The sequence below is a fragment of the Nematostella vectensis genome, chromosome 7 (assembly GCF_932526225.1).
Source record: "Nematostella vectensis chromosome 7, jaNemVect1.1, whole genome shotgun sequence".
NCBI lineage: Eukaryota > Metazoa > Cnidaria > Anthozoa > Actiniaria > Edwardsiidae > Nematostella > Nematostella vectensis.
Window position 1 is genome coordinate 4892909 of NC_064040.1, and position 27449 is coordinate 4920357.

The 27449-nt window shown below is 45.8% G+C and overlaps 1 protein-coding gene across 6 annotated transcripts; it reads right to left on the reverse strand.

Moving 5' to 3' along the window:
* Positions 1–247: 247 nt before the first annotated feature.
* Positions 248–27261, reverse strand: LOC5507131 (rab3 GTPase-activating protein non-catalytic subunit). 6 transcript variants are annotated; one of them, XR_007312269.1, is made up of 38 exons: positions 27017–27261; positions 26093–26136; positions 25679–25802; positions 25367–25445; positions 24806–24853; positions 24431–24506; positions 24027–24128; positions 23631–23730; positions 23032–23133; positions 22727–22875; positions 22276–22364; positions 21408–21506; positions 20840–20979; positions 20369–20502; positions 20184–20242; positions 17384–17530; positions 17217–17299; positions 16828–17004; positions 16376–16539; positions 15586–15856; positions 15501–15517; positions 15318–15398; positions 14999–15104; positions 14721–14890; positions 14145–14343; positions 13289–13504; positions 10093–10196; positions 9345–9411; positions 9190–9260; positions 9022–9057; positions 8617–8691; positions 8434–8498; positions 8187–8337; positions 7838–7927; positions 7551–7754; positions 4056–4214; positions 2742–3011; positions 248–2539 (listed from the first exon to the last, which is right to left on the reverse strand). XR_007312269.1 is itself a non-coding variant. In XM_048730389.1 (38 exons), the coding sequence occupies exons 1-37, from the start codon at positions 27144–27146 to the stop codon at positions 2865–2867; spliced, it is 4275 nt and encodes a 1424-aa protein (XP_048586346.1). In that variant the 5' UTR covers positions 27147–27261; the 3' UTR covers positions 248–2618; positions 2824–2864. The 6 variants fall into 6 exon arrangements, 2 of the variants coding, with proteins under 2 accessions (XP_048586346.1, XP_048586345.1); XR_007312266.1 differs by having other exon boundaries at positions 248–2618; positions 2701–3011; XR_007312268.1 differs by having other exon boundaries at positions 248–2296; positions 2461–3011.
* Between the last annotated feature and the right edge of the window lie 188 nt (positions 27262–27449).

Consider the following 27449-nt stretch of genomic DNA (forward strand, 5'->3'; position numbering starts at 1 on the left):
CAAAAGAATCTCTTAGAATCCGAGATATTTAACATGCCATCCGCTCTAAATTATCAATCACATCCTCGGAGAAACTTGCAACAGACACACTGCTTTCAATATTTTTTTAATATTTTTTGCGTTAAAAATCATAGGAGATTGTTACGTAATCGACCGGAAGTAAAGTGGTGACAATGCGACTTTAAGTTGATAAAAAAATATATATACTTTGGCTGTCTCTTGCTCAAGGAAAATAGGAAACAACAGCTTTTTATAGAGGATCTCGCCGACCATTTATTATTGATTTGCAAATGTTAAACTATTGTTTTTTTCTACAAAGTGCTGGCAAATTCCACCCCATTTCCCGCCAAGCGATTTTGTTTATATAAATAAACAATCCAATATCAGTAATCATGTGATGCTCTATGCCATAGAATTATGATAGAATGATAATTAGGTAATACGTTACAAGCCAATAATATACCACGCCAGTAATAATAGACGTTCCCCATACAGCATCTTTCTTTTGACGATGTCTTCTTTCTAATGCAAAATTAATTTTGTTTGTAAATTGTTAATACCCGATATAGTTTTCAATAGAATATGACAGACGTCAAAATGTGGAACACCAACACAATTCAGGACATTTAAGCATTTCCATCCGCTAATTAAAGCGAATAATCTATATAGTTTAAATTATGTATCTTCAATAACTTACCAGACATTATAAGTGGATTTTTAAGTAAAGTTTTCTTGTAAATAAACCGTTGTACTTTCAAATGTAATTAATAAACAAAGAAGTGGTTGATAGACGTTGTTTGATGCGTTGATGATTAATCACACGCCTGCTTGCCTTACTCCGCTCTTTTAGGCGCTCAAGTACATTGTCCTGAAATGTCATCATTCCCACATTCCAATAATCAAGTGGTGGCGGCAAACAATCCCTAACCACCATCATAAGAAGAAACAACTAGATGAATAAAATAAACAAATAAATGGCAATGACATTGCTTAGTATTGCAGTTTGAAGCAAAACCATTCAAAACAATGTAATTCATTTGGCGTGTATTTTTGTGAGATCGGTCTCAGCTCGATCCATACGTTAAGTTAAGACAAGGTCATAATTTCACTTTAAAAAAATTAAAAATCCGCGCGATTGTTTTTGTAAAGTCACAGTAACACTTTGCAATACTCCATTCGCAAGTATGCAATCTTTTTTATAAGAACGTCTTATTTTTAGTTGAAACTGGGCCGTTCTTTACTTTTGGATAATTTTTGGGAAGATGTTCTTATATGTAAATTTATATATCATAATATAAGTCAACAATAATATGAGTCTGCCCTGAAGAAGTCTTATTAAAGACGAAAATTTGGCAGAGTCGATTTCCAGTTTTTGGTGTATTATAATATAAGTCGAGATGCACCACCCAGCAGTCAGTGTATAATGTATAACTAAATAATACTAATAAAGTCTGTAGAGGGACTGTGTTGCCTTAACCTCGTCACCTATCTGTAGAGGGACTGTGTTGCCTGAGAGACCTCGTCACCTATCTGTAGAGGGACTCTGTTGCCTGAGAGACCTCGTCACCTATCTGTAGAGGGACTGTGTTGCCTGAGAGACCTCGTCACCTGTCTGTAGAGGGACTCTGTTGCCTGAGAGACCTCGTCACCTATCTGTAGAGGGACTCTGTTGCCTGAGAGACCTCGTCACCTGTCTGTAGAGGGACTGTGTTGCCTGAGAGACCTCGTCACCTGTCTGTAGAGGGACTCTGTTGCCTGAGAGACCTCGTCACCTATCTGTAGAGGGACTGTGTTGCCTGAGAGACCTCGTCACCTATCTGTAGAGGGACTGTGTTGCCTTAACCTCGTCACCTGTCTGTAGAGGGACTGTGTTGCCTGAGAGACCTCGCCACCTATCTGTAGAGGGACTGTGTTGCCTGAGAGACCTCGTCACCTGTCTGTAGAGGGACTCTGTTGCCTGAGAGACCTCGTCACCTATCTATAGAGGGACTGTGTTGCCTGAGAGACCTCGTCACCTGTCTGTAGTAGGACTCTGTTGCCTGAGAGACCTCGTCACCTATCTATAGAGGGACTGTGTTGCCTGAGAGACCTCGTCACCTGTCTGTAGAGGGACTCTGTTGCCTGAGAGACCTCGTCACCTATCTGTAGAGGGACTGTGTTGCCTTAACCTCGTCACCTGTCTGTAGAGGGACTCTGTTGCCTGAGAGACCTCGCCACCTATCTGTAGAGGGACTCTGTTGCCTGAGAGACCTCGTCACCTATCTGTAGAGGGACTGTGTTGCCTTAACCTCGTCACCTGTCTGTAGAGGGACTGTGTTGCCTGAGAGACCTCGTCACCTGTCTGTAGTAGGACTCTGTTGCCTGAGAGACCTCGTCACCTATCTATAGAGGGACTGTGTTGCCTGAGAGACCTCGTCACCTGTCTGTAGAGGGACTCTGTTGCCTGAGAGACCTCGTCACCTATCTGTAGAGGGACTGTGTTGCCTTAACCTCGTCACCTGTCTGTAGAGGGACTCTGTTGCCTGAGAGACCTCGCCACCTATCTGTAGAGGGACTCTGTTGCCTGAGAGACCTCGTCACCTATCTGTAGAGGGACTGTGTTGCCTTAACCTCGTCACCTATCTGTAGAGGGACTGTTTTGCCCGAGAGACCTCGTCACCTGTCTGTAGAGGGACTCTGTTGCCTGAGAGACCTCGTCACCTGTCTGTAGAGGGACTGTGTTGCCTGAGAGACCTCGTCACCTATCTGTAGAGGGACTCTGTTGCCTGAGAGACCTCGTCACCAGTCTGTAGAGGGACTGTGTTGCCTGAGAGACCTCGTCACCTATCTGTAGAGGGACTGTGTTGCCTGACAGACCTCGCCACCTATCTGTAGAGGGACTGCGTCGCCTCAGAGAGCTCGGTGGCTAAAGTGCAGTTGTTAGAGCCGCTTGGTAGAAGAGGGAGAATCGTACTCAGTAACTCAGCGGTGCGCTGGATTGGGACATCACGACAGGCAAGTTTTATGGGGCTCTGCAACAAAACAATTTTTACACAATGTTTACATGGAATTATTTGTTTGACGCTTCCTAGCCTGCTTGCAGACGTTTAACCAGTGTTTTTCGCTATGTTAACCCGGTGATTTCGCTTTGTTTAACCGGTGTTTTTCGCTATGTTTAACCGGTGTTTTCGCTTTGTTTAGACGGTGTTTTTTGCTATGTTTACACGTTGTTTGTCGCTATGTTTACTCGTTTTTTTTCGCTATGTTTACCCGGTGTTTTCGCCATGTATACCCGGTGTTTTTCGCTATCTTTACCCGGTGTTTTTCGCTATGTTTACTCGTTTTTTTTTTTCGCTATGTTTACCCGGTGTTTTCAATATGTTTACCCGGTGTTTTTCGCCATGTTTACCCGGTGTTTTCGCTATGTTTACCCGGTGTTTTCGCTATGTTTACCCGGTGTTTTTCGCTATGTTTACCCGGTATTTTCGCTGTTTACCCGGTGTTTTTCGCTATGTTTTCCCGGTGTTTTTCGCTATGTTTTCCCGGTGTTTTTCGCTTTGTTTGCCCAGTGTTTACGCTTTGTTTACCCGGTGTTTTTCGCTATGATTTCCCTGTGTTTTTATGTGTTGCTATGTTCTAACTCGTTGCCGCGAACTCGTTTCGTTCTAGCCGCGCGTATGTTGGGGAGAAGGAGAAGGGTTGAAACGGAAGTTTGGTTCTCCCTTAAACGCGTTCTTTGACTATTCCCATGGTGCATTGGTCCCTTAAATCCCAGAAATCGTTGGTGGCGCACTGCCTGTGCCATTCACCACAGGATTCCGTAAGGGCCTACGAGTGTATGAAACTCAGCACGAGAGACGCACGCCGAGAAGTTAGTGAAGACGGAAAACGAAGCGGGGACGGAGAAGCGAGAAAAAGAAAGCGTTCCGTTTCTTCATTCAACGCTTCCTCCTCCGCTTGCTTCTCCACCATGCTGATTCTCTTTTCGTTTTGTTTTAGAAATGGGCAGCTACGCCCGGCAGGGCTAAGCCGAGACAAACGAATATAGTACACAAAAGTAAGAATGCGTGACATACCTGTTGCTTTATCCATCGGCTTATGTGAGTGGGAAGGCGTGACAGTTGCGTGACACTTGTCGTAGACTCGCTGGAATCTAGTGTGTGAGCAAGCCGCTGACCCACAATCACTAACAGCTTACCGGCCAGGCCTTGTTTGTCGTTGACAGACATTAAAACCTGTAAAATATGACAAAACATTGAATGTATAAATACATGGACCATACATTTGAAGGTTTGAAGTAGACCTTGGTATTTTCAAATTAAAAAAAATATAACAAAGAGTGGCTGGTTGATACACAGAAATACAAAGAAATGGAGGGTACACATACCGCCTAAAAACAGCGTTTTATAACAATTTTTAAAATTGCATATTTTTCACATTCAGTGCCAAACACCATTATCCAATCTGATAAGGAACTGGTAAGAAAAGTTTTTTTTCATGTTAAGCGAAAAAGGTGTGGTATGTAGCTGAATTTATTCCAAGTATTACGACTACAGTTGGAACCAAGCCCAAGCCCTCTGGACCAGACCAGACAGGACGAAAGCCAAAACCCTCGGGTCCAAGCCACAACCCTGGGGACCACGCCACAACCCTGGGGACCAAGCCACAACCCTGGGGACCAAGCCACAACCCTCGGGACCAAGCCACAACCCTGGGGACCAAGCCACAACCCTGGGGACCAAGCCACAACCCTGGGGACCAAGCCACAACCCTGGGGACCAAGCCAAAACCCTCGGGTCCAAGCCACAACCCTGGGGACCAAGCCAAAACCCTCGGGACCAAGCCACAACCCTCGGGACCAAGCCACAACCCTCGGGACCAAGCCACAACCCTGGGGACCAAGCCAAAACCCTCGGGTCCAAGCCACAACCCTGGGGACCAAGCCAAAACCCTCGGGACCAAGCCACAACTCTCGGGACCAAGCCAAAACCCTGGGGACCAAGCCACAACCCTTGGGACCAAGCCACAACCCTCGGGTTCAATCCACAACCCTCGGGACCACGCCACAACCCTGGGGACCAAGCCACAACCCTGGGGACCAAGCCACAACCCTGGGGACCAAGCCACAACCCTCGGGACCAAGCCACAACCCTGGGGACCAAGCAAGAACCCTCGGGACCAAGCCACAACCCTGGGGACCAAGCCACAACCCTCGGGACCAAGCCACAACCCTCGGGACCAAGCCACAACCCTCGGGACCAAGCCACAACCCTGGGGACCAAGCCACAACCCTCGGGACCAAGCCACAACCCTGGGGACCAAGCCACAACCCTGGGGACCAATCCACAACCCTCGGGACCAAGCCACAACCCTCGGGACCAAGCCACAACCCTCGGGACCAAGCCACAACCCTCGGGACCAAGCCACAACCCTGGGGACCAAGCCACAACCCTCGGGACCAAGCCACAACCCTCGGGACCAAGCCACAACCCTGGGGACCAAGCCAAAACCCTCGGGTCCAAGCCACAACCCTGGGGACCAAGCCACAACTCTCGGGACCAAGCCAAAACCCTGGGGACCAAGCCACAACCCTTGGGACCAAGCCACAACCCTGGGGACCAAGCCACAACCCTCGGGACCACGCCACAACCCTCGGGACCAAGCCAAAACCCTCGGGACCAAGCCAAAACCCTCGGGACCAAGCCACAACCCTCGGGACCAAGCCAAAACCCTCAGGACCAAGCCAAAACCCTCGGGACCAAGTCAAAACCCTGGGGACCAACAAAAACCCTCGGGACCAAGCCACAACCCTCGGGACCAAGTCAAAACCCTGGGGACCAAGCCACAACCCTGGGGACCAATCCACAACCCTCGGGACCAAGCCACAACCCTCGGGACCAAGCCACAACCCTCGGGACCAAGCCACAACCCTCGGGACCAAGCCACAACCCTGGGGACCAAGCCACAACCCTGGGGACCAAGCCACAACCCTCGGGACCACGCCACAACCCTCGGGACCAAGCCAAAACCCTCGGGACCAAGCCAAAACCCTCGGGACCAAGCCACAACCCTCGGGACCAAGCCAAAACCCTCGGGACCAAGCCAAAACCCTCGGGACCAAGCCACAACCCTCGGGACCAAGTCAAAACCCTGGGGACCAACAAAAACCCTCGGGACCAAGCCACAACCCTGGGGACCAAGCCAAAACCCTCGGGACCAAGCCAAAACCCTGGGGACCAAGCCACAACCCTCGGGACCAAGCCACAACCCTCGGGACCAAGCCACAACCCTCGGGACCAAGCCACAACCCTGGGGACCAAGCCACAACCCTCGGGACCAAGCCACAACCCTCGGGACCAAGCCACAACCCTGGGGACCACGCCACAACCCTCGGGACCAAGCCAAAACCCTCGGGACCAAGCCAAAACCCTCGGGACCAAGCCACAACCCTCGGGACCAAGCCAAAACCCTCGGGACCAAGCCAAAACCCTCGGGACCAAGCCACAACCCTCGGGACCAAGTCAAAACCCTGGGGACCAACAAAAACCCTCGGGACCAAGCCACAACCCTGGGGACCAAGCCAAAACCCTGGGGACCAAGCCACAACCCTGGGGACCAATCCACAACCCTCGGGACCAAGCCACAACCCTCGGGACCAAGCCACAACCCTCGGGACCAAGCCACAAACCTCGGGACCAAGCCACAACCCTCGGGACCACGTCACAACCCTGGGGACCAAGCCACAACCCTCGGGACCAAGCCACAACCCTCGGGACCAAGCCACAACCCTCGGGACCAAGCCACAACCCTCGGGACCAAGCCACAACCCTCGGGACCAAGCCACAACCCTCGGGACCAAGCCAAAACCCTCGGGACCAAGCCACAACCCTGGGGACCAAGCCACAACCCTGGGGACCAAGCCACAACCCTCGGGACCAAGCCAAAACCCTCGGGACCAAGCCACAAACCTGGGGACCAAGCCACAACCCTGGGGACCAAGGCACAATCCTCGGGACCAAGCCACAACCCTGGGGGCCAAGCCACAACCCTCGAGACCAAGCAACAACCCTGGGGGCCAAGCCACAACCCTCGGGACCAAGCCACAACCCTCGGGACCAAGTCACAACCCTCGGGACCAAGCCAAAACATTGGGGACCAAGCCACAACCCTCGGGACCAAGCCAAAACCCTCGGGACCAAGCCACAACCCTGGGGACCAAGCCACAACCCTGGGGACCAAGCCGAAACCCTGGGGACCAAGCCAAAACCCTGGGGACCAAGCCAAAACCCTCGGGACCAACAACCCTCGGGACCAAGCCACAACCCTCGGGACCAAGCCACAACCCTCGGGACCAACAAAAACCCTGGGGACCAAGCCAGAACCCTCGGGACCAAGCCACAACCCTGGGGAAAAAACAAGGAATAACATATTTGGGACTTGAAAATATCGATTATGGCCACTATATATGAAGTTATATTAAAAAGTGTTTGTGTAACCAATATTTCGCGATTTCGGAAAGTGGCCGGTATATAGAGGTGCCACTGTACTTTCATATAGCAAAGACAACTGACCTCTTTTCCAGCCGAGTCCAGTCCTGTCGAATATAGTTCCTGCACATAATGGCATCTTAAGGGATCTGCATCAACTTCCAATTGGTCGGCAAGTGCAAGCACCACTTTTAACCAATCAGTGCTTTCGGGGTGGGCGGGACTTGTGCCAGTCATCTGCTTTGATGCTTGTGCAGATGTCAGCATTGACATTGCTTTACAAAGGAACTAAAAATATGATAACAATAATATTTATTACTACAATGAGCACTTAAAAAGGAGGATAAATTCCATTTACAGATGATAAGTACCTTTTTTCTGGACTGCAAAATGGTTTCATCTGTTGCTCCACTTGGAATAGGAGGATTCGAACTGAGATCTTTCAGGAATGCTCCTTTTGTCTATGCAAATACATGTGAGAACCGTAAATTCACGCGTGCACGCTCCCGCCTAGTGATTTTTCCCGCTCTTACTCTTGAATATCTAGCCTAGCATTCTTCTAAATTTTGTCGCTATAAGTATTACATCTCACGCACATTTGGGGTTTGAAGCAAAGAAAGGGGCTCAAAACAAGCACACAGGCAAACGAAGAGGGTGTGTTTGATGTTCACTGTCATTAATGCACCGGCAACCTTATTGACTAAGTCACACACGCCTTACCGTCGAATCAAAAAGTGTCAGTGGTCGCACGCTCTTCAACTCCAGCCCCATGATGAGCCACATCACGGACACCAGCGTAATATGGAGCCTCACCAGAGGGACGTAACTGGTGGGCTGATCCAGTGCCTCCTCAAGCATCGAAAGGGGCGCACTACAGCAGAACAAAACAATCGCATGTAAACAAAGTATAACAGCAGAACAAAACAACAACAGGAAGAAATTAAGAAAAGAACGAAGGAAAGCATGCCTTGAATTTCTCGTCCAGAAGTCTTCCATTTTAAGAACAAGAACTTCTGCCTCTGACATGTCGATCTGTTGACATCCAAGTCAAGAATGACAGCCTATTCAATACTAAAAACTCCGAGACATTTTTCACATCCACAGGGTGACCATGATCCACAGGGTGACCAAGATCCACAGGGGTCCATACCTGCGCGAGAAGCTCCAGCAGTTGCTTGACGACCAAGAGGAACTGCTCCAGGGCCTCGCAACTCATCTCAACGGTCTAAAAGGCAAATTCTGCTGTAAAAACACATCAATGTCACAGTATCGGAACTCATCTCCGATGTCTACAGGGCCGTACAAAAGGCGCCGGCATCAGCCAGTACTGCTGGTGGACCTTTCACACGAACATCTTCACGTACCCATGGAAAATTGTGTACAAGCAGCGCCATCATTGCAAGGCCAGAAATATTGACTGTTTCAACCAACAATGCTTGCGCTGGCTTGAATGGGTCGAACCACAAATGCTTATCACTACTTTGTACAGTGAGTAGCTCTACTAAACGGCGAATAAAGGATTGCATGGTTTAGGATTCCTTTAGGTTCCTCTTACCTTCCGGCATAACCTGTCCTTCGGTGCTTTGCCGACCTAAAGAGCGTAAGAGAAGGTGGGGTAGATTTGTATGAGAACAAATTGGCGTAAAATGCCTTTTGGCAAGGGTGGAACAAAATGGATGTCATTACGATGAATTTTCTAATATCTTGAGTATTAGAACCATACCTTTTCCATAAGAACAACAACTGAGGATATTTTATCTTTGAAGTACGTTTTCCAAAGTAGAAATGCCAGCCCTAAATAGATGGAAAGGCCAGTAAGTGGGTGGCTAAATATATTTTTTTCTACTTATTTTTATTTAATATAGGGTCCTTTCTCACCATGCTGTAAACCAATACAGTGGATATGTCGGAGATGATCCAGTGCGGACACCAACTTGTCAGTTTGCTAGGATTCAATGAAATCTCTATTAGCAGAAATTAAAAAAACACAAGTATTTAGACCATTATACAACTACAGTGCTACTTGCCCTCTTACTTGTTAATCGGTGTTACGCGCGCTCTCATTGGTTGATAACCTACGGTGCCACGCGCGCTCTCATTGGTTAATAAGTGGGGCATTTTGTGATGGCCTTTTTTTTTAAGACGCTATTGTCCTTGTTCGTTTAGGTCGTATGGCAACTTATGGGCCTCGAATCGGGTCCATATACAACCAAACAGGGTATTTCGGCCTGCTAAGTTCCACTTGCTGTGCTCACTGGCAGATAATTATGAATAATAGCTGAAACACTGAAAGAGGGGAGGATGTTGCGGAGACGGCTCTTTAATTGGTCATCCAAAAGGAGGGAAAGGGTTTCCGAAAAAAATGGATTTGAAAAATGTTAGGGGTTGTGAGAAAGAAGGGTTAGGTACAAAATCCGACAAAGTGGGAGATTCCATTTTTACACCCAATAAGATAACACTCCAAATCCTCTGATTTATCTTCCGTATTTCTAATATTATTGTTACACAAACGAGAGGCAAAATTATCTTTCTCGCAAATTGGTAACATCCAAAAAATCAAACTTCTTGGTAATTAGACGTTATATTTAACATTACTCTTGGGTAGAGGTTGTCAAACAGTCATTACCTCTTTATCCGCTGACCACTGCAGGGCGCACTCTTGAACACAGGAAGCCCACAGTATGTCTTGGTGTAAACTATGCGGGAATCGTGCGCGTATGTCTCTAAGTCCTGTGACAGAAACATGAAACAATACTCAAGAACTGTAGCGGTAGTTTCTTTTTCAGGCCGTTCATCCATCTCTACCCCTCCCCCAGGTGTTTCTTTCCCACATCTCTCCCTTCGTTATATTATGTACCTTCCACCATTTTCTCTACTGGCTCTATGAGCTCTATGGGGTCTATATCCCTTCCTCCTCCTTCCCCTGTCATATCACGATCGGTTCTTCCTCTACTGGCTCTATGGGGTCTCTATCCCTTCCCCCTCCTTCCCCTGTTATATCACGATCGGTTCTTCCTCTACTGGCTCTATGGGGCCTATATCTCTTCCTCCTTCCGCCGGTTATATCACGATCGGTTCTTTCTCTACTGGCTCTATGGGGTCTCTATCCCTCCTCCTCCTTCCCCTGTCATATCACGATCGGTTCTTCCTCTACTGGCTCTATGGGGTCTCTATCCCTTCCTCCTCCTTCCCCTGTCATATCACAATCGGTTCTTCCTCTACTGGCTCTATGGGTTCTCTATCCCTTCCTCCTCCTTCCCCATGTCATATCACGACCGGTTCTTCCTCTACTGGCTCTATGGGGTCTCTATCCCTCCCCCTCCTTCCCCTGTCATATCACAATCGGTTCTTCCTCTACTGGCTCTTTGGGGCCTATATCCCTTCCCCCTCCTTCCCCTGTCATATCACAATCGGTTCTTCCTCTACTGGCTCTATGGGGTCTCTATCCCTTCCCCCTCCTTCCCCTGTCATATCACAATCGGTTCTTCCTCTACTGGCTCTATGGGGTCACTATCCCTTCCCCCTCCTTCCCCTGTCATATCACGATCGGTTCTTCCTCTACTGGCTCTATGGGGTCTCTATCCCTCCCCCTCCTTCCCCTGTCATATCACAATCGGTTCTTCCTCTACTGGCTCTATGGGGTATCTATCCCTCCCCCTCCTTCCCCTGTTATATCACGATCGGTTCTTCCTCTACTGGCTCTATGGGGTATCTATCCCTCCCCCTCCTTCCCCTGTTATATCACGACCGGTTCTTCCTCTACTGGCTCTATGGGGTCTCTATCCCTCCTCCTCCTTCCCCTGTCATATCACGACCGGTTCTTCCTCTACTGGCTCTATGGGGTCTCTATCCCTCCCCCTCCTTCCCCTGTCATATCACAATCGGTTCTTCCTCTACTGGCTCTTTGGGGCCTATATCCCTTCCCCCTCCTTCCCCTGTCATATCACAATCGGTTCTTCCTCTACTGGCTCTATGGGGTCTCTATCCCTTCCCCCTCCTTCCCCTGTCATATCACAATCGGTTCTTCCTCTACTGGCTCTATGGGGTCACTATCCCTTCCCCCTCCTTCCCCTGTCATATCACGATCGGTTCTTCCTCTACTGGCTCTATGGGGTCTCTATCCCTCCCCCTCCTTCCCCTGTCATATCACAATCGGTTCTTCCTCTACTGGCTCTATGGGGTATCTATCCCTCCCCCTCCTTCCCCTGTTATATCACGATCGGTTCTTCCTCTACTGGCTCTATGGGGTCTCTATCCCTTACCACTCCTGCCCCTGTCATATCACAATCGGTTCTTCCTCTACTGGCTCTATGGGGTCTATATCCCTCCCCCTCCTTCCCCTGTCATATCACAATCGGTTCTTCCTCTACTGGCTCTATGGGGTCTCTATCCCTTCCCCCTCCTTCCCCTGTTATATCACGATCGGTTCTTCCTTTACTGGCTCTATGGGGTCTATATCCCTTCCTCCTTCCCCTGTTATACCACGATCGGTTCTTCCTCTACTGGCTCTATGGGGTCTCTATCCCTTCCCCCTCCTTCCCCTGTCATATCACAATCGGTTCTTCCTCTACTGGCTCTATGGGGTCTCTATCCCTTCCTCCTTCCCCTGTTATACCACGACCGGTTCTTCCTCTACTGGCTCTATGGGGTCTCTATCTCTTCCCCCTCCTTCCCCTGTCATATCACGATCGGTTCTTCCTCTACTGACTCTATGGGGTCTCTATCCCTCCCCCTCCTTCCCCATGTCATATCACGACCGGTTCTTCCTCTACTGGCTCTATGGGGTCTCTATCCCTCCCCCTCCTTCCCCTGTTATATCACGATCGGTTCTTTCTCTACTGGCTCTATGGGGTCTATATCCCTTCCTCCTTCCCCTGTTATACCACGATCGGTTCTTCCTCTACTGGCTCTATGGGGTCTATATCCCTCCCCCTCCTTCCCCTGTCATATCACAATCGGTTCTTCCTCTACTGGCTCTATGGGGTCTCTATCCCTTCCCCCTCCTTCCCCTGTCATATCACGATCGGTTCTTCCTCTACTGGCTCTATGGGGTCTCTATCCCTTCCTCCTTCCCCTGTTATACCACGACCGGTTCTTCCTCTACTGGCTCTATGGGGTCTCTATCTCTTCCCCCTCCTTCCCCTGTCATATCACGATCGGTTCTTCCTCTACTGACTCTATGGGGTCTCTATCCCTCCCCCTCCTTCCCCTGTTATATCACGATCGGTTCTTCCTCTACTGGCTCTTTGGGGCCTATATCCCTTCCTCCTTCCGCCGGTTATATCACGATCGGTTTTTTCTCTACTGGCTCTATGGGGTCTCTATCCCTTTCCCCTCCTTCCCCTGTCATATCACGATCGGTTCTTCCTCTACTGGCTCTATGGGGTCTATATCCCTTCCTCTTTCCCCTGTCATATCATGATCGGTTCTTCCTCTACTGACTTTCTTTTTCAGACAGATCATCCTCTTCCTCCGCTCACTTTATCTTCTCCCTCTCCTCTCCCACCCCCTGTGGGGTCTATATCCCTCCTTACCCGCTCCCCTCACCCCCTGGGGGGCCTCTATATCACGGTACATCCCAGCTCTTCATCTACTGGCTCCTCTAATTCGGTTTCCTCTTCAGGTGGATTATCCTCTTCGTTTCCTCCAAACCCCGTTGAGGTCTATCTCTTCTCTCCATCCCCTCTTCCCCTGTTATATCACTGTACATTCAAGCTCTTCGTCTACTGGCTCCTCAAACTCGGTTTCCTCTTCAGGTGCATTGTCCACTTCTAATCCCCTGTGGGGTCTTCCCCCTCCCTCCCCTGGTTATATCAAGATACCTTCTAACTCTTCCATCCCTTGCTCCTCCACTTCAACTTCCTCTTCAGGCCGATCATCCTCTTCAACCTCTTCTTCCCCTTCCTCCCCCTCTTGGGTCTCTATCGAACTAGGTCCCATTCTTTTTTGGTGACCGAGGAGTTGCGGTGAGACACCATACCACACCAGGGTTCGTGCAAGAATGCGTGACGCTCCACCGTGACCACCATTCAGTAGACCTGACCAGAAGTGAAAGGAGGGAATACACGTTAGCAGCAAACACGTGGGAGAGACCTTGAACAAATCACGCCGCCATTATACGCTCCCGCACAATATTGAGTCACACAAAGCATCCCTTTCCATCGGCTAAATCAAGCGAGTAATTGGTATATAATAATTTGTCTTTACTAACTTCCACTAGTTATACTGGTGCGGAGGGCACAACAGAGCTAAGCTCAACATTACGTGGCCCCTTGTGTGTATTGTCATGCATTGTAAGCACTGTCACTGGGTGTGGTCACTGCCAGAGGGTTTATTGCGTCCCCAGTGGTTCTTTTACGTCCCTTCGGTTCAGGTTAATGTAGTGCAGCTTGAAGAGACGGGACCTGTTCTTATCCGAGAAGACTGGAAACGCAGGAAAATAACTTCAACTCCCTCGTAACACAAATTAAAATCAAGGCATCAACTCGGAAAAAATCTCCAGTCAGAACTAGGATTCGAACCTAGGCAACAGCGGTGAGAGGCCGACGCGCTAACACAGGTCACCCGTGCTTCCAATCATCAATAAAGTATCAGACTTCAATTGGGATGGCTTTTTTTTTCTCACATATAGACCATTCAAATGCGCATAACGCTATTGCAAACACTTATCAAACATACCTTGTACTGACAGGTCATTGCTGACTAAATGACTCGTTGGTTCTTGTCCCACAATGTTTGGTAACCGAGCCAGGTATGTTTTTAACATGACCAGGTCGCTAAGCTGGCACAAAAGAAGGTTCCAGCATTCCATTTCTACGGAGATTGATACCCAGTCTGCCGCGGCAAGATCAGAGCTTTCTTTCTCTACCTCGGCGCCCTGCGAGATAACCAATCAAAAGTTAGATCAGTCAGTCGGACCGGCAATCATGCAAAGAGCCCGCGGGAGGCAAGCGTGCTGGAGTCTATTAGCACACGACGACAGGGTAGTAGCTCAGATTACACAATGTAAACACAAGAGTGTGTCGAAAAACAACGCACATCCCAAGTCAAGTCAATTTAGAGAGGATTTCGTGGTTTTATCACCAAATTTTAGTAAATTATATACCTTCTGCCCTTATGCTGTTCACACAGGCAAAGAAAAGAGCTGAGTGTCACACACATTTAGCCAGGTCTACCAGCATACTACCAAAATGTTTCTAGGCAACAATTTTACGTCCCCCCTCCCCCCCAAAAAGTTTGCTCTCATTCTGTTACCTGGACTTTAATTGCAGCAGTGTTCATCCCCAGGCTCACACTCCTACACACGGCCGCGAGGGCCAGGGCTCTAGCCACAGATACAGACTGCTGAAGCGTGCTACGCACTCGCTGCCACCAGGGTGAGACCGAATTATCCACAGCCTTGATCTCCTCGCAGAACACACCACCTTAAGAACAAGTAATCATAAAGCATGCACCGCGTAAGAACAAGTTATAATGAAGCATGCACCGCCTAAAGAACGAGTGATCAAAAGGCATGTAATGTTCTTCTGTACCAGTAATCGAGCTGATGATTGAGACGATTGAGTGCAAAGAGAAGAGTGTGTCCACAGTGTCCAGGCGATGATCAGGACTGTCCAGCCACAGGCAGACCAACAGGTCCTGGAACGAAAACAAGACAATGGGCCACAGGTAAACCAAACATGACCGACAGTCTAGATGACTGGTCTTATTCAAGAGGCTTATTTAAGAGGGTAAAGAGGATTCCCTATGGTCACTTCCGGTCAGGTGTTAACTAAGTGGTGGTCACGGTGCAGTGTCACGCATTCTTGCACCAGCCCTAGTGGCTTGGCGTCACTACATTAATAAACTTACCATTAAGTGAGCAGGCTGTATTCTTGATGAGTCCAGCGGTAAGTTTAGTGACTCAGGCGAGCATGCGCCTAACAGGAAACCCTGAATAATATAAATAGCCACAAGATGTTGCCAGCCATGGAAACAAAACAAAAATAGAAAACAGATAACAGAAGAGATGTTCTTAATAAACTATCAACATACCTCAAACAAAAACCTCGCTGGAAACAGAACAAAAAGGAGGGTCAAAAAAAATCAAGATGCAAAAGAAAATGTTTTTGTCATTTACCTAAATGTAGGCTCATGTCAGCGGAAATCCCTTTGCGCACGATCACACCTTGACTACCAGAAGTCTCTGAGCCACTCGGCCCAGGCACATCGCTGTCAGGTTTGCTGCTCTTGTCAGCAGCGGGCTCAAAGCAGCTAAGGAATGTGGTCACGCTGAGGGTACTGCCTGCTGAGCCTGCGGTGGTTTGTGGTATATTACGCCAATAGACGTTGAGCAGTTCCAGGATCTCCATGGTCTCGGATTTGGTGATTCCAAGAAGCTGCGCAAGAGCCTGTACACAAAATAAGAAAATGAGGTTGTTTTTAAGAGGTGTCAGGGTGTTATTGGTCTAGTGGGACGGCATTCTGCCACGCGTTCTGTATGCTAGTAGTTTGTCGTGCAGGATATGTGAGAAAAGCTCGTTCAGCTACGGGAGGTGCTGGATTAAACATCACAGGGCGTAAAAAAAGCAGAGACGGTCTAGGGGACCACAGCGGAACGTCAATACTATAATAAATTTGGTGGTCTTTCATCTCTCTGTATGGGTTTGCAACTATACACTTAAACAAAAACTTATTCTTTAAAACTTTTTCCAAAGCGTTCAAATTAAAAAACCCTGGCATACTGTGGGATTCCAGCAAAGATCAATACTTCCACAAAATTTCAAACGTTTCATTCAATGCCATAAAATGTGCACCACTGGGAAACGACACATGCAAAAACACGTCGAACAGAAAAAAAAAAACAAAGTAAGCTGATCAAAGCTTCCCTTACCCTATGCATAAAAATGAACATATCAAAGTTCCCTTACAAGCTCTTTGTTCTTGCCGACGACTGGTTTCTCCGCGTTCTCTAGATCTACAAGAGCCCGTATGGAGGCGTGTGTTTGTAGCAGTCTTTTCTGCACTAGACAAAACCTGCGTAAATTCTCAGTCTCGTCTGGCCCGACTTCTTCCTCTTCTGCTGACTTTAGGCCTGCGAGAAACATTTTTCTTCAATTTCTAACTTTTATCACTTAATAATCACAACCTTCGTCTGTTTTGTGGTTTATTACATTATCATAGAATTTTAAAGTCCTTAAAAAAACTTCCACTTAAAGAGCGAGTGGCAAAGGTGACATGATAGTTTGTTTGAAAGCTGCGTGTTCCGAACTGTCATTTGACAATTGCCATTTTCTTTTTTTAATGTCATAGAATTGGGGTGTATTGTTTCTCAAATTGTTTTACGCTGAGAAATATGACCAGGGGGTGACCGTCTTCTTACCGTTGTTATCGACAGCTTGGCTAACAGAGTCAACAGCTTTGAGCATGAGGGAGCATGGGCAGCCAACTGTTCCCAGCAGGCACTGCAAGCCTTGACGGAGGAGCTGCGGAGTGCGCATGTCCACGAAAATGTCGAGGAGCGGGACCTCAAGCTGCTCCATAACTTGGTTCACGTCACCTACAAATGTAAAGACTTATGATACCTTATGGATCACAGTTACAATTAATCGAATTTCGGGACTTCACCTTTAGCCAGCTACAGTATACTGTTTTCACAGCTTTTGTTGAATTTTGATGTGAATTCTTCTTGTTTAAAAATAGACACAACATCATTATCAATATCTTTTCAGAGGGTTCAAAATAATATAATGACGTCATCCACAGGTTTACCGTCAGTAGACTTGATGCTGTCCATTATAACCGTCAGCTTCTTGAGCAGATGAAGGTCACGCACTCTTCGACTGTGCTTGTCACTAAACAACAACAAACAAACAGAAGCAGAAATCAATGAATGCTTGCAATGATAGGTCAAATGTGACAAACGGACGTTGCGTTACCTGAGCGCGTAGTGGAATGGGACCGAGATAACCTTGAGCCTGCCGTCACCTTGGATCAGCGTACAGTTTAGGGTGTGCTGTGGGGGCGCCAATCCCTGACGAATCACGTGGCCAAGTCCCATGATTCCATGCCCTGCGTACAGTAGCCTAAAAGGAGTTGAAAGAATTAAAAGGAGTTGCAAATCCATTAAAGGATTTTGAGTCATTTTACCTTTAATTAGATTTTAGAAATGATTGTCTTCACTACTTTTTAAACAAGAACATGTTGACTTTTGAGTATTTAGTGATGCGCCTGTGAGAGGGGTTTAGTGATGCGCCTGAGTGGGTGGTTTCGTGATGCACCTGTGAGAGGGATATAGTATTGCGCCTGTGAGAGGGGTTTAGTGATGCGCCTGTGACACTAGTTTAGTTATGCGCCTGCGAGAGTGGTTTAGTGATGCGCCTGTGAGAGTGGTTCAGTGATGCGCCTGTGAGAGTGGTTCAGTGATGCGCCTGTGAGAGGGGTTTAGTGATGCGCCTGTGAGAGGGGTTTAGTGATGTGCCTGTGAGACTATTTTAGTGATGCGCCTGTGAGAGGGATATAGTGATGCGCCTGTGAGAGTGGTTTAGTGATGCGCCTGGGAGAGTGGTTTAGTGATGCGCCTGTAAGAGGGGTTTAGTGATGCGCCTGTGAGAGGGGTTTAGTGATGTGCCTATGAGAGTGGTTTAGTGATGCGCCTGGGAGAGTGGTTTAGTGATGCGCCTGTGAGAGGGGTTTAGTGATGTGCCTGTGAGAGGGGTTTAGTGATGTGCCTGTGAGAGGGGTTTAGTGATGCGCCTGTGAGAGGGGTTTAGTGATGTGCCTGTGAGAGGGGTTTAGTGATGCGCCTGTGAGACTGGTTTAGTGATGCGCCTGTAAGAGTGGTTTAGTGATGCGCCTGGGAGAGGGATATAGTGATGCGCCTGTGAGAGTGGTTTAGTGATGCGCCTGTGAGAGTGGTTTAGTGATGCGCCAGTGAGAGGGGTTTAGTATTGCGCCTGTGAGAGTGGTTTAGTGATGCGCCTGGGAGAGTGGTTTAGTGATGCGCCTGTGAGACTATTTTAGTGATGCGCCTGTGAGAGGGACATAGTGATGCGGCTGTGAGAGTGGTTTAATAATAATAATAATAATGCTCGTTTATTTCAACCGTTTGCAGTTCTTTTACAACTGAATTACCGGTAGGGTCAGCTAACTACAAAATACATTACACCATACATAATTCATAATAACATTAAATCCCCAGCATATTGCGCTGAGACGAATTTGGAAAAACGGTCCGTGCGACCCGGAACCACACTATGTGAGCGCTTAGATCTTAGGGAGTATGGCGAGTTGGAGGATATAAGTCTGCTTGACACTAGGGGGTATAAGACGCTCCCCTGTTTGATATTGCTTATGAATTTTCTGCACACATTGTGACGCCGCGCCTCTAAAGAAGACAAGCATGCGCGTTCGAGGGCGTCCTCGTAGCTAAGGCCACTACCGAAAATTATTCCTAGAGATCTTTTTTGAATTCTTTCTAAGGCAGCACATAGGTATTGCGGAAGGTTGGAAAAGACAACGCAGGCATACTCTAAGATGGACCTTATAAGAGAACAGTACACAGACACTAAATCCCTTTCTGAGACACCACATGATTTTAGTTTTCTGAGTGCATAGAGACGACGGTTTGACTTTTTGATCACATAGTCACAGTGCGATGACCAACTAAGGTCCGAAGAGATATACACACCGAGAAGCTTGAAACTGGTGACTGACTCAATAACGGAACCGCCGACCGCTATTGGTTGGCACTGAGAACTATTGTACTGTTTAGTGATGCGCCTGGGAGAGTGGTTTAGTGATGCGCCTGTGAGAGGGGTTTAGTGATGCGCCTGTGAGAGGGGTTTAGTGATGCGCCTGTGAGAGGGGTTTAGTGATGCGCCTGTGAGAGGGGTTTAGTGATGTGCCTGTGAGAGGGGTTTAGTGATGTGCCTGTGAGACTATTTTAGTGATGCGCCTGTGAGACTGGTTTAGTAATGCGCCTGGGAGAGTGGTTTAGTGATGCGCCTGTGAGAGTGGTTTAGTGATGCGCCAGTGAGAGGGGTTTAGTATTGCGCCTGTGAGAGTGGTTTAGTGATGCGCCTGTGAGAGGGGTTTAGTGATGCGCCTGTAAGAGGGGTTTAGTGATGCGCCTGTGAGACTGGTTTAGTGATGCGCCTGTGAGACTATTTTAGTGATGCGCCTGTGAGAGGGGTTTAGTGATGCGCCTGTGAGAGTGGTTTAGTGATGCGCCTGTGAGACTGGTTTAGTGATGCGCCTGTAAAAGGGGTTTAGTGATGCGCCTGTGAGAGGGGTTTAGTGATGCGCCTGTGAGAGTGGTTTAGTGATGTGCCTGTGAGAGTGGTTTAGTGATGCGCCTGTGAGACTGGTTTAGTGATACGCCTGTGAGAGTGGTTTAGTGATGCTCCTGTGAGAGTGGTTTAGTGATGCGCCTGTGAGAGGGGTTTAGTGATGCGCCTGTGAGAGGGGTTTAGTGATGCGCCTGTGAGAGTGTTTAAGTGATGCGCCTGTGAGAGTGGTTTAGTGATGCGCCTGTGAGAGTGGTTTAGTTATGCGCCTGTGAGAGGGGTTTAGTGATGCGCCTGTGAGAGTGGTTTAGTTATGCGCCTGTGAGAGATCTTTAGTTATGCACCTGCGAGAGTGGTTTAGTGATGATCCTTCCAGATGGGTTTAGTGATGCGCCTGTGAAAGGGGTATAGGCATGTCATTGCTCGTAGGAGGGTAACCTTTTCTAATCACCTGCAGTCTTTTCCGATGTTGAAAGCAGCTACCCTGGGGCCTTGTTCTGCCCTCCAAATCTGTCCAAAAAATCGACAAAAAGATTAGCAAATGATACATGACAGCTTAATGACCACAAAGATCGAAAGGAAAAAGGAGAATAACGGACACTTTGCTTGGTATTATATGTGCACATATTCTCATACCTCTAGAATCCCTCTCTTAGCTGCGTAGATCACAAGGAACAGTGCCGTCCTGTGCTGCTCATTGGTACTGGGTTCATGTGATGTGAAATCGTCCTCATCCACCATGATCCAGCCACATTCGGCCTCGCGATACCCTGTCCCACATGGGATAAGTTAGTGTATGAGGCATTATCGACAATGCATGTTGTATCGCAATCGTTACCACTATCAAATGTCTGTGTATATAAAAAATGGGGATATAACACAGAAGTGCGACTTGAAACTTGCATTTACTTGTGTTTCATTTGGCCAGGGTATTAGGAAAGTCAAACTTCTATTATTATAAGTGGTCTTTTAAGTAGCCTCTATACAAGGTCCCAAAAAGATTTGCTATTCAATAGAATGCTGTTTTGGCTTAGTCCATAGGCTGTCGGCTTAAATAGTGTTCGAGAATATGTCATTGTTTGAAGTCACTTCTTGGTGGTCTCTCACCTTTCCACATGCGGATAGCTATTCCCTTCTTCACATCTAGCAACATGACGCGACCGAACTCATCTGTTGTCACGGCAACCTTGCCATTTGGCGCCAAGGTGATGTTAGTGCCACGGCGAGGAAAATCAGGCAGCCCGAATCTGCAACCGAATGGCACATCAGATGGTTCTAACAATTCAATCAAGATGCTACATCAGATGGAAATTCATAAAAATCCAATCAAAATTGTACATATGAACGGTAGTTCTAACAATTCAACCCATGAATCCTCATCATCAGCGTACTACAGTAGAACCTCAATATAACAATCATCCATTAAGTAGCCCATCGATTTTTTTTTATTATAAGCCAATGAACATAAAGATGAACCTCCATATAATGTGCATTAATCAAGCAGTAATCCTCCATGTGCCGGTCACTTTACAAGCCCCAAGGATGTCTGTTATATGGAGTCCCATGTCTGTTATATAGAGGTTTATGCTTGTTACATAGAGGTCCATTGCTTTTTATATGGAGGCACAATGGCCATTGTATGGAGGTCCCAATGTATCTCTCAAAGGCTTTCTACCTGGCAGCTAGCTTGGCTCCCTTCTCTACTTTAGGCTTTGGTAGTTTAGTTTGCTCTGCAGGCTGAGCAGCAGGCTTACTTCCCCATCCAAGCCAGCCACTAAAATGAAAACAGGTTAAACAAAAGAAAATAACAGGTTATTAAAAAGTATTTATTGAGAAGGGGGTGGCACTTTGACAGATCCCTCGGCAGCGGTGTTGCTGCTGAGTAGGGGTGTGGCAATATAGGTATCGCTGAGTAGGGATGTGGCAAGATAGATATCGCTGAGTAGGGGTGTGGCAATATAGGTATCACTGAGTAGGGGTGTGGCAATATAGGTATCACTGAGTAGGGGTGTGGCAATATAGGTATCGCTTAGTAGGGGTGTGGCAAGATAGGTATCACTGAGTAGGGGTGTGGCAAGATAGGTATTGCTGAGAATGAATGTGGCTAGATATCGCTGAGTAGGGGTGTGGCAATATAGGTATCGCTGAGTAGGGGTGTGGCAATATAGGTATCGCTGAGTAGTGATGTGGCAAGATAGGTATTGCTCAGTAGAGATGTGGCACAATAGGGGGTCACTGGGTATGGGTGTGGAAATTTTTGGGGTTCCTTAGTAGGGGTGTGGCAAGGTAGGGGGTCACTGGGTAGGGGTGTCACAAGATAGGGTATTGCTAAGTACTGGTGTTGCAAGTTAGAAGGTACCTGAGTAGGAGTGTCATAAGTTATTGGGTCACTTATGGATGTGAAATTTCGATGCTCACCTTTCTTATTTCCATGCCCTGCTAATATTTCATGAGTGATATTATCAATCTTCAAAGTATATTTCAGCATTAAAGGGCATCCATAGAATGCCATACCAGGCATGCTCCACAAATATCAACAATACCTTGCAGCAGATAACCTTGAGAGTACAGCCGAGGTGAGCTTACTGGCAACTGCCATGGCAACGTCAGATATTAATGGGGGACCACTGCCCTATGAAAAAAAAGAACGAGTACCATGACAATGTCAGATATTAATGGGGAGTCACTGCCCTATGAAACAAAAGAAAGAGTACCATGGCAACATCTGATATTAATGGGGAACCACTGCCATGGTAACGTCAGATACCAATGGGGTTCTCTTGTGGTCCTGATTTTAACAGTGGTAATTTAAGCAGATCCATATTTGGCTTTGGAGCTTGGCTTCTCAAGTGGTGTGGCACCCAATAGGGGGTTGTGGCCTGCCCCCCCCCCTCCTTTATTGACAAATTCAGATGCATTGGTGATGGTACAGCAACCTGCTACACTTCACCCCCTAGCCACAATCACAACCCCAAATTATTCACTGCAACAAACCTCAATGGCACAATAGACTGCAAGGAATGGGTCGGCACCAGACGCAACATAGTGGGACATAGCTGGAGCAGATGTCCTGATAACAGCATTGTATCCACCTATGAATGATGCTGTCTGTAGTTGGTCAAACATGTTCTGCGTCACTACACCTAAAAGAATTGGAAAAATCAACATGGACAGATCTAGCTTTCTTCTATGAGGGGGATTTGCCCTGTATCATCAAAAAATGCCCACTAATTAGATTGGTCTTGGGGCATGAATCTTAAAGAAGGATATGAGGATTTGAAATAAAAAGGTGAACCTACCACAACTAGCGATATCAGTGATATGCTTTTGGCCATCAAATCTCCACTTTTTGTAAGCAAGTGGAGGCGGCTGAATGAGGTCCTGCATACCACTGGCTTGTGCTGAAACCAAACACTTCTGTTAAACATTGAGTATACCCAAAAATTGTTAAGGGGGGGGGGTAGGGGTTCCAGGTATTTCTATGGGGTCATGTACAGTCACGGTATCAAAAGGATAGCATTAGAAGAACCTCAATAAAAGGATCTTCTTTCTATACAGGAAATTTAGAAAAGGATGAAGAATCATTAATGCATAAGGAAGATTTAGAAATACTATTGTTCTGAGGGAATTCCCTTTGTTAAAGTTATTGTTGTTGTGTTTATCATCAATATTATTATTATCATTATCATCATTTCTATGGTACCATTTCTATGCATGGGAGAAATTAAGAATTGTCTACTGTTTTGAGGGAACAACATAAAGTAAGCTTGCCTCAGAAAACAATAGAATCTGAGCTGATCATGTCAAAGTTGTTGGTTGTTATTGTCAAAGTATTTTATTTCCATCCTCTTCTTTGTTTTAGAATTATATCATTAGGTACACATCTAATCATTATTACCTTTAGCCAGTTGATTCCTGCAAGCACGGAGAGACTGGAACAAACTAAACCCATCAATTATCACCAATGCTGATGGGTACAAGATAGCAAGCTCCTCCACCTAGAAAATAATATACAAATGAGAAATAGAAAACAGAATAATTGGAAACGAATATATTTATTTGTTATTAAGTACTTTTCTACACTGTTATGTACGACTGTGCTACCACCACCAAACAAACTTTTATTAATGACTTAGACTCCTAGTCTCTTTGCAGCCGCCCACGTTTATCTGTTGGGAAAGGGATTAGAGCGACTGAAACTGTTTATCCAGAGCCTGCTAGAAGAACAAAGAGACTCCCCACACTAATATTTTATTATTTTAGCATAACATGTTTACCTTCAATCAGTTCTCACCTGCTCCACCTTGCCAAAGCTTCTGTATGGCTGCCATGTGCGGCATTTGAGCCTCACAACATAATCCTCATGAAGAAGTTGGGAGAACATGAGAGAGCCATTCTATACAAACACAGGCTTATTAGAGCCACAAAGGGCAGTACAAAAGTATATAACAAATGGTAATACTCATGTGTATTACAAACACAGGGGTTTTAGAACTCCAAAGAGCAGTACTCAAGTATTAACAGAGGGTAGTACTCAAAACATGTGTATTACAAACACAGGAGTTTAAGAACTCCAAAGAGCATCCTAAAGTTTATTACTGTATAAACACAGGCTTATAAGAGCCATAAAGAACAGGAGTCAAGTGTATTATAAACACAGGTTGTTTGAACCCTCAGGAGTAGTGCATTCAAACTCACTTGCAAGTATATCCGCATGTAGCCAGATGTCATTCCAGCAATGATGCAGGTCCAGTCAGGACAACCCTGAGAACTTCTAGATAAAAAAGACAAATGCACAATAAAAACCATGGAGTACACAGTCAATCAACTACAATGTTTTGATATAAAAAGATCTTCCATTTAAATGATTTTATTTTTAATAAGGATCAGGATTTCAAGAAACAGGCATAATTTCTGCTTATTATTTCAGGGATCGAAAAGGCTTTCTTCGATCTGTGATTAGATCCAGATTTGCTCTGTAATTCATGAAACTTAATAAGTATTCCTCAGGCTTATGAAAACCACTTTATGTGCGTTTATCCTCTGGATAAGTACTTATTTATAGATACTTACTTATGTTGAGATGCAAGAGGTATGCAAAGGATATCATTCACACATTCTCTGCAATAAAACACACCAGTTACACTCTGCGGCTTAGCAGGATATTATTTTTTAATTTAGATGGATGGTTTCTTGCAAGAGAAATTTTTACTCTTTAATACACTTTGGTAGTGGAAAAAGATTTTTAATCATATATATTTTTTGGATAACTGAATTAACTCAATGGCACGGATTTGGCTTTTCAAGCTAAAGGTCCCATATTAAATGGCTCTTAATGTAGCTTGTTTTTATAGGGGTGAAAACCTTGGTTTTTACTTTAGGGGCTGTATCCTTTGTCTTTTCAGGTAAAAAATATTAAGCCAGAAGTCCTGTATCTCACCACACGTTCTCAACCTGGAGCAGAGAACCCCTTAAAATGCTGGCCTGTGGTTCCATGTCCAGTAACAGCACCTACACACTAATTCAAACTTCTAAAACAGTGTAGAGCAGTCTGTATCTTTACGGATGTGTTGTCAGTTTCATATGCAACAAACTTGCGGCATTGTTGGTGTAGGGTAATGTATCTATACTCACCCATCTTCTACTGCAAGGCTACCACTCCACATGACTTCATACTTGTTTTTGGGATCATCAGCACTTTTATCCCATTTACCTAAAAGCAACAACAATAGATTCTACATCAAAATTTTCTTAAAGCCCTACCATCCACCCCTACAAGAAAAAAAAAACACAAACATTTGTACAAAGAAACATAAAGAATGTGTGTGAATTCTCGGTGTTTTTTCATTGCTCCCTCTTTGCCTTATAGAGAATTCAATGCAGATAGATAATAGTATAGAAGATAATACAAATACAGAATGATAGACAGCAATAGACCCTACTTACTTGCAAGAAACACAGCTTTGTCATTTTTAGCAATCACCAATGTGTCATTAGATGGTGATAGTGAAATACAGCAGTCCTGCAGCCATGAGGAATTCAAATTTGTCTTACTCTCAGGTTCATTTGCCTATAGAATAAAACCCATAATTTAATCAGGCAAAAGACTTTTAGCACCATTTGCTAATAGAATAAAAGCCATAACTTAACAAGACAATCCATAGGATCCATAGGTTCTTTTGTCCAAACAATAAAAGTGATAGTTTAACAAGGCAATCACAGCAAAAAATGTTTAAGCAAAAGGCATATCATAGAAGATGCTTGTTTAAACACCAAGACCATTCTTTTTTTAAGGTTTATCCCCTGCTTGTTTCATGTAGAGCTGTCCTACAAAAGATGTAATGAATTTACTGTACTTACATCTTCCGACCATCCCCACTGCTCTGGATCAACATCCCAGCCAGCTAAAGTAGATGAACAACCTTTTTATTTTTCCTACGTAGTAAACTTCAACTAATTATCATTTGAAGATATCCCCTAATAATCAATTTACTAATGAGGTAATGATGGTATGGGGTACTCTTAGAGACCCTGACATGAAAATACATATGGTTTACTGTGTACTACTTTACGCTTTAACTCCTCACATACACAGTTCTTACAATTATTCAATGAGGCGTGTCATCCACACGGATAAATTTCAGCAATACCACAAAATATTGACATAGAGTTTTATATTGCAATGCGGAAGCAGAGAATTATATGCGAAAAATGAAAATATTATTTTGTTGTGAGTTTCAAAAACAGCACGATGTATGCTAAATTTTGCAGGTTTATTTCCTAATATTTAATAATCACCGGCTTGAGATAAAGCGATGACAGGAAAACTTGAAACCAAACAATGCACTTCAGCAATAAAAAAGGCATAAACAGGATATAGCGAGCGCTTCTCAAATGACTTGAGTCGGACCAGCCAGTTCACAGCCTTTTTTAAGATTGACTTCAATCTTAATTTAAGATTGACTTAAAATTTTAAGATTGACTTAAAATACATCAATACTGCAGATTTGAGTTATTCGCGCGAACGTGCGTTTTATGGTATCCATACGAACTTCACACCATTTGGAAGATAAAAATATACTCAAGGTACATAAGAAAAAATCGACCAAATCTATTAAAGTAAATTTAAGACATTTGTTTGGAAGTGAAAAATTCCACTGATTTTAATTTTCTATTAGAAATTATTCATGTTGTTTTAGGCCATTTTTTTAAATTGGATTGGGAAAAAGCTCTATGCCACAATTTTTCCAAACAACACAAAGAAATCCCCTCTCATCCCATTACCTTCCACAGTCGAACTTTCTTCCTCCGTTTCATTCAGTCCCTTTACGTTTTCAGAAGCAGACTCAGAGAGAAGTTCCACCACTCGATTAACATCTTGAATACACGAGAACAGACTGAGACAACAAGCCATTACCAACTGTTTCTTCTTTTGTCAACATCAACAATCTTTAGAACGGGTATCAAAACTATTTCTTTCGCACCGCCGCCATTTTGTCTTGAAGTTATTCCGCTGATTTGGTAAACAGAAGGCTCACAAACAAGCTTCGACCTTTTCCACAGGAAAACCGAATATTTAATACACTCGCGTTTTTAATCATTCATGCAAGAAGGAACCAAGGTCCCATTGTTCTGTGGCAAAAAGCTTTCCCCATATAGGATCTTTTTATAGAAAACATACTGGCAAGAACATGTAGAATATAGTAAGATTGTGAGG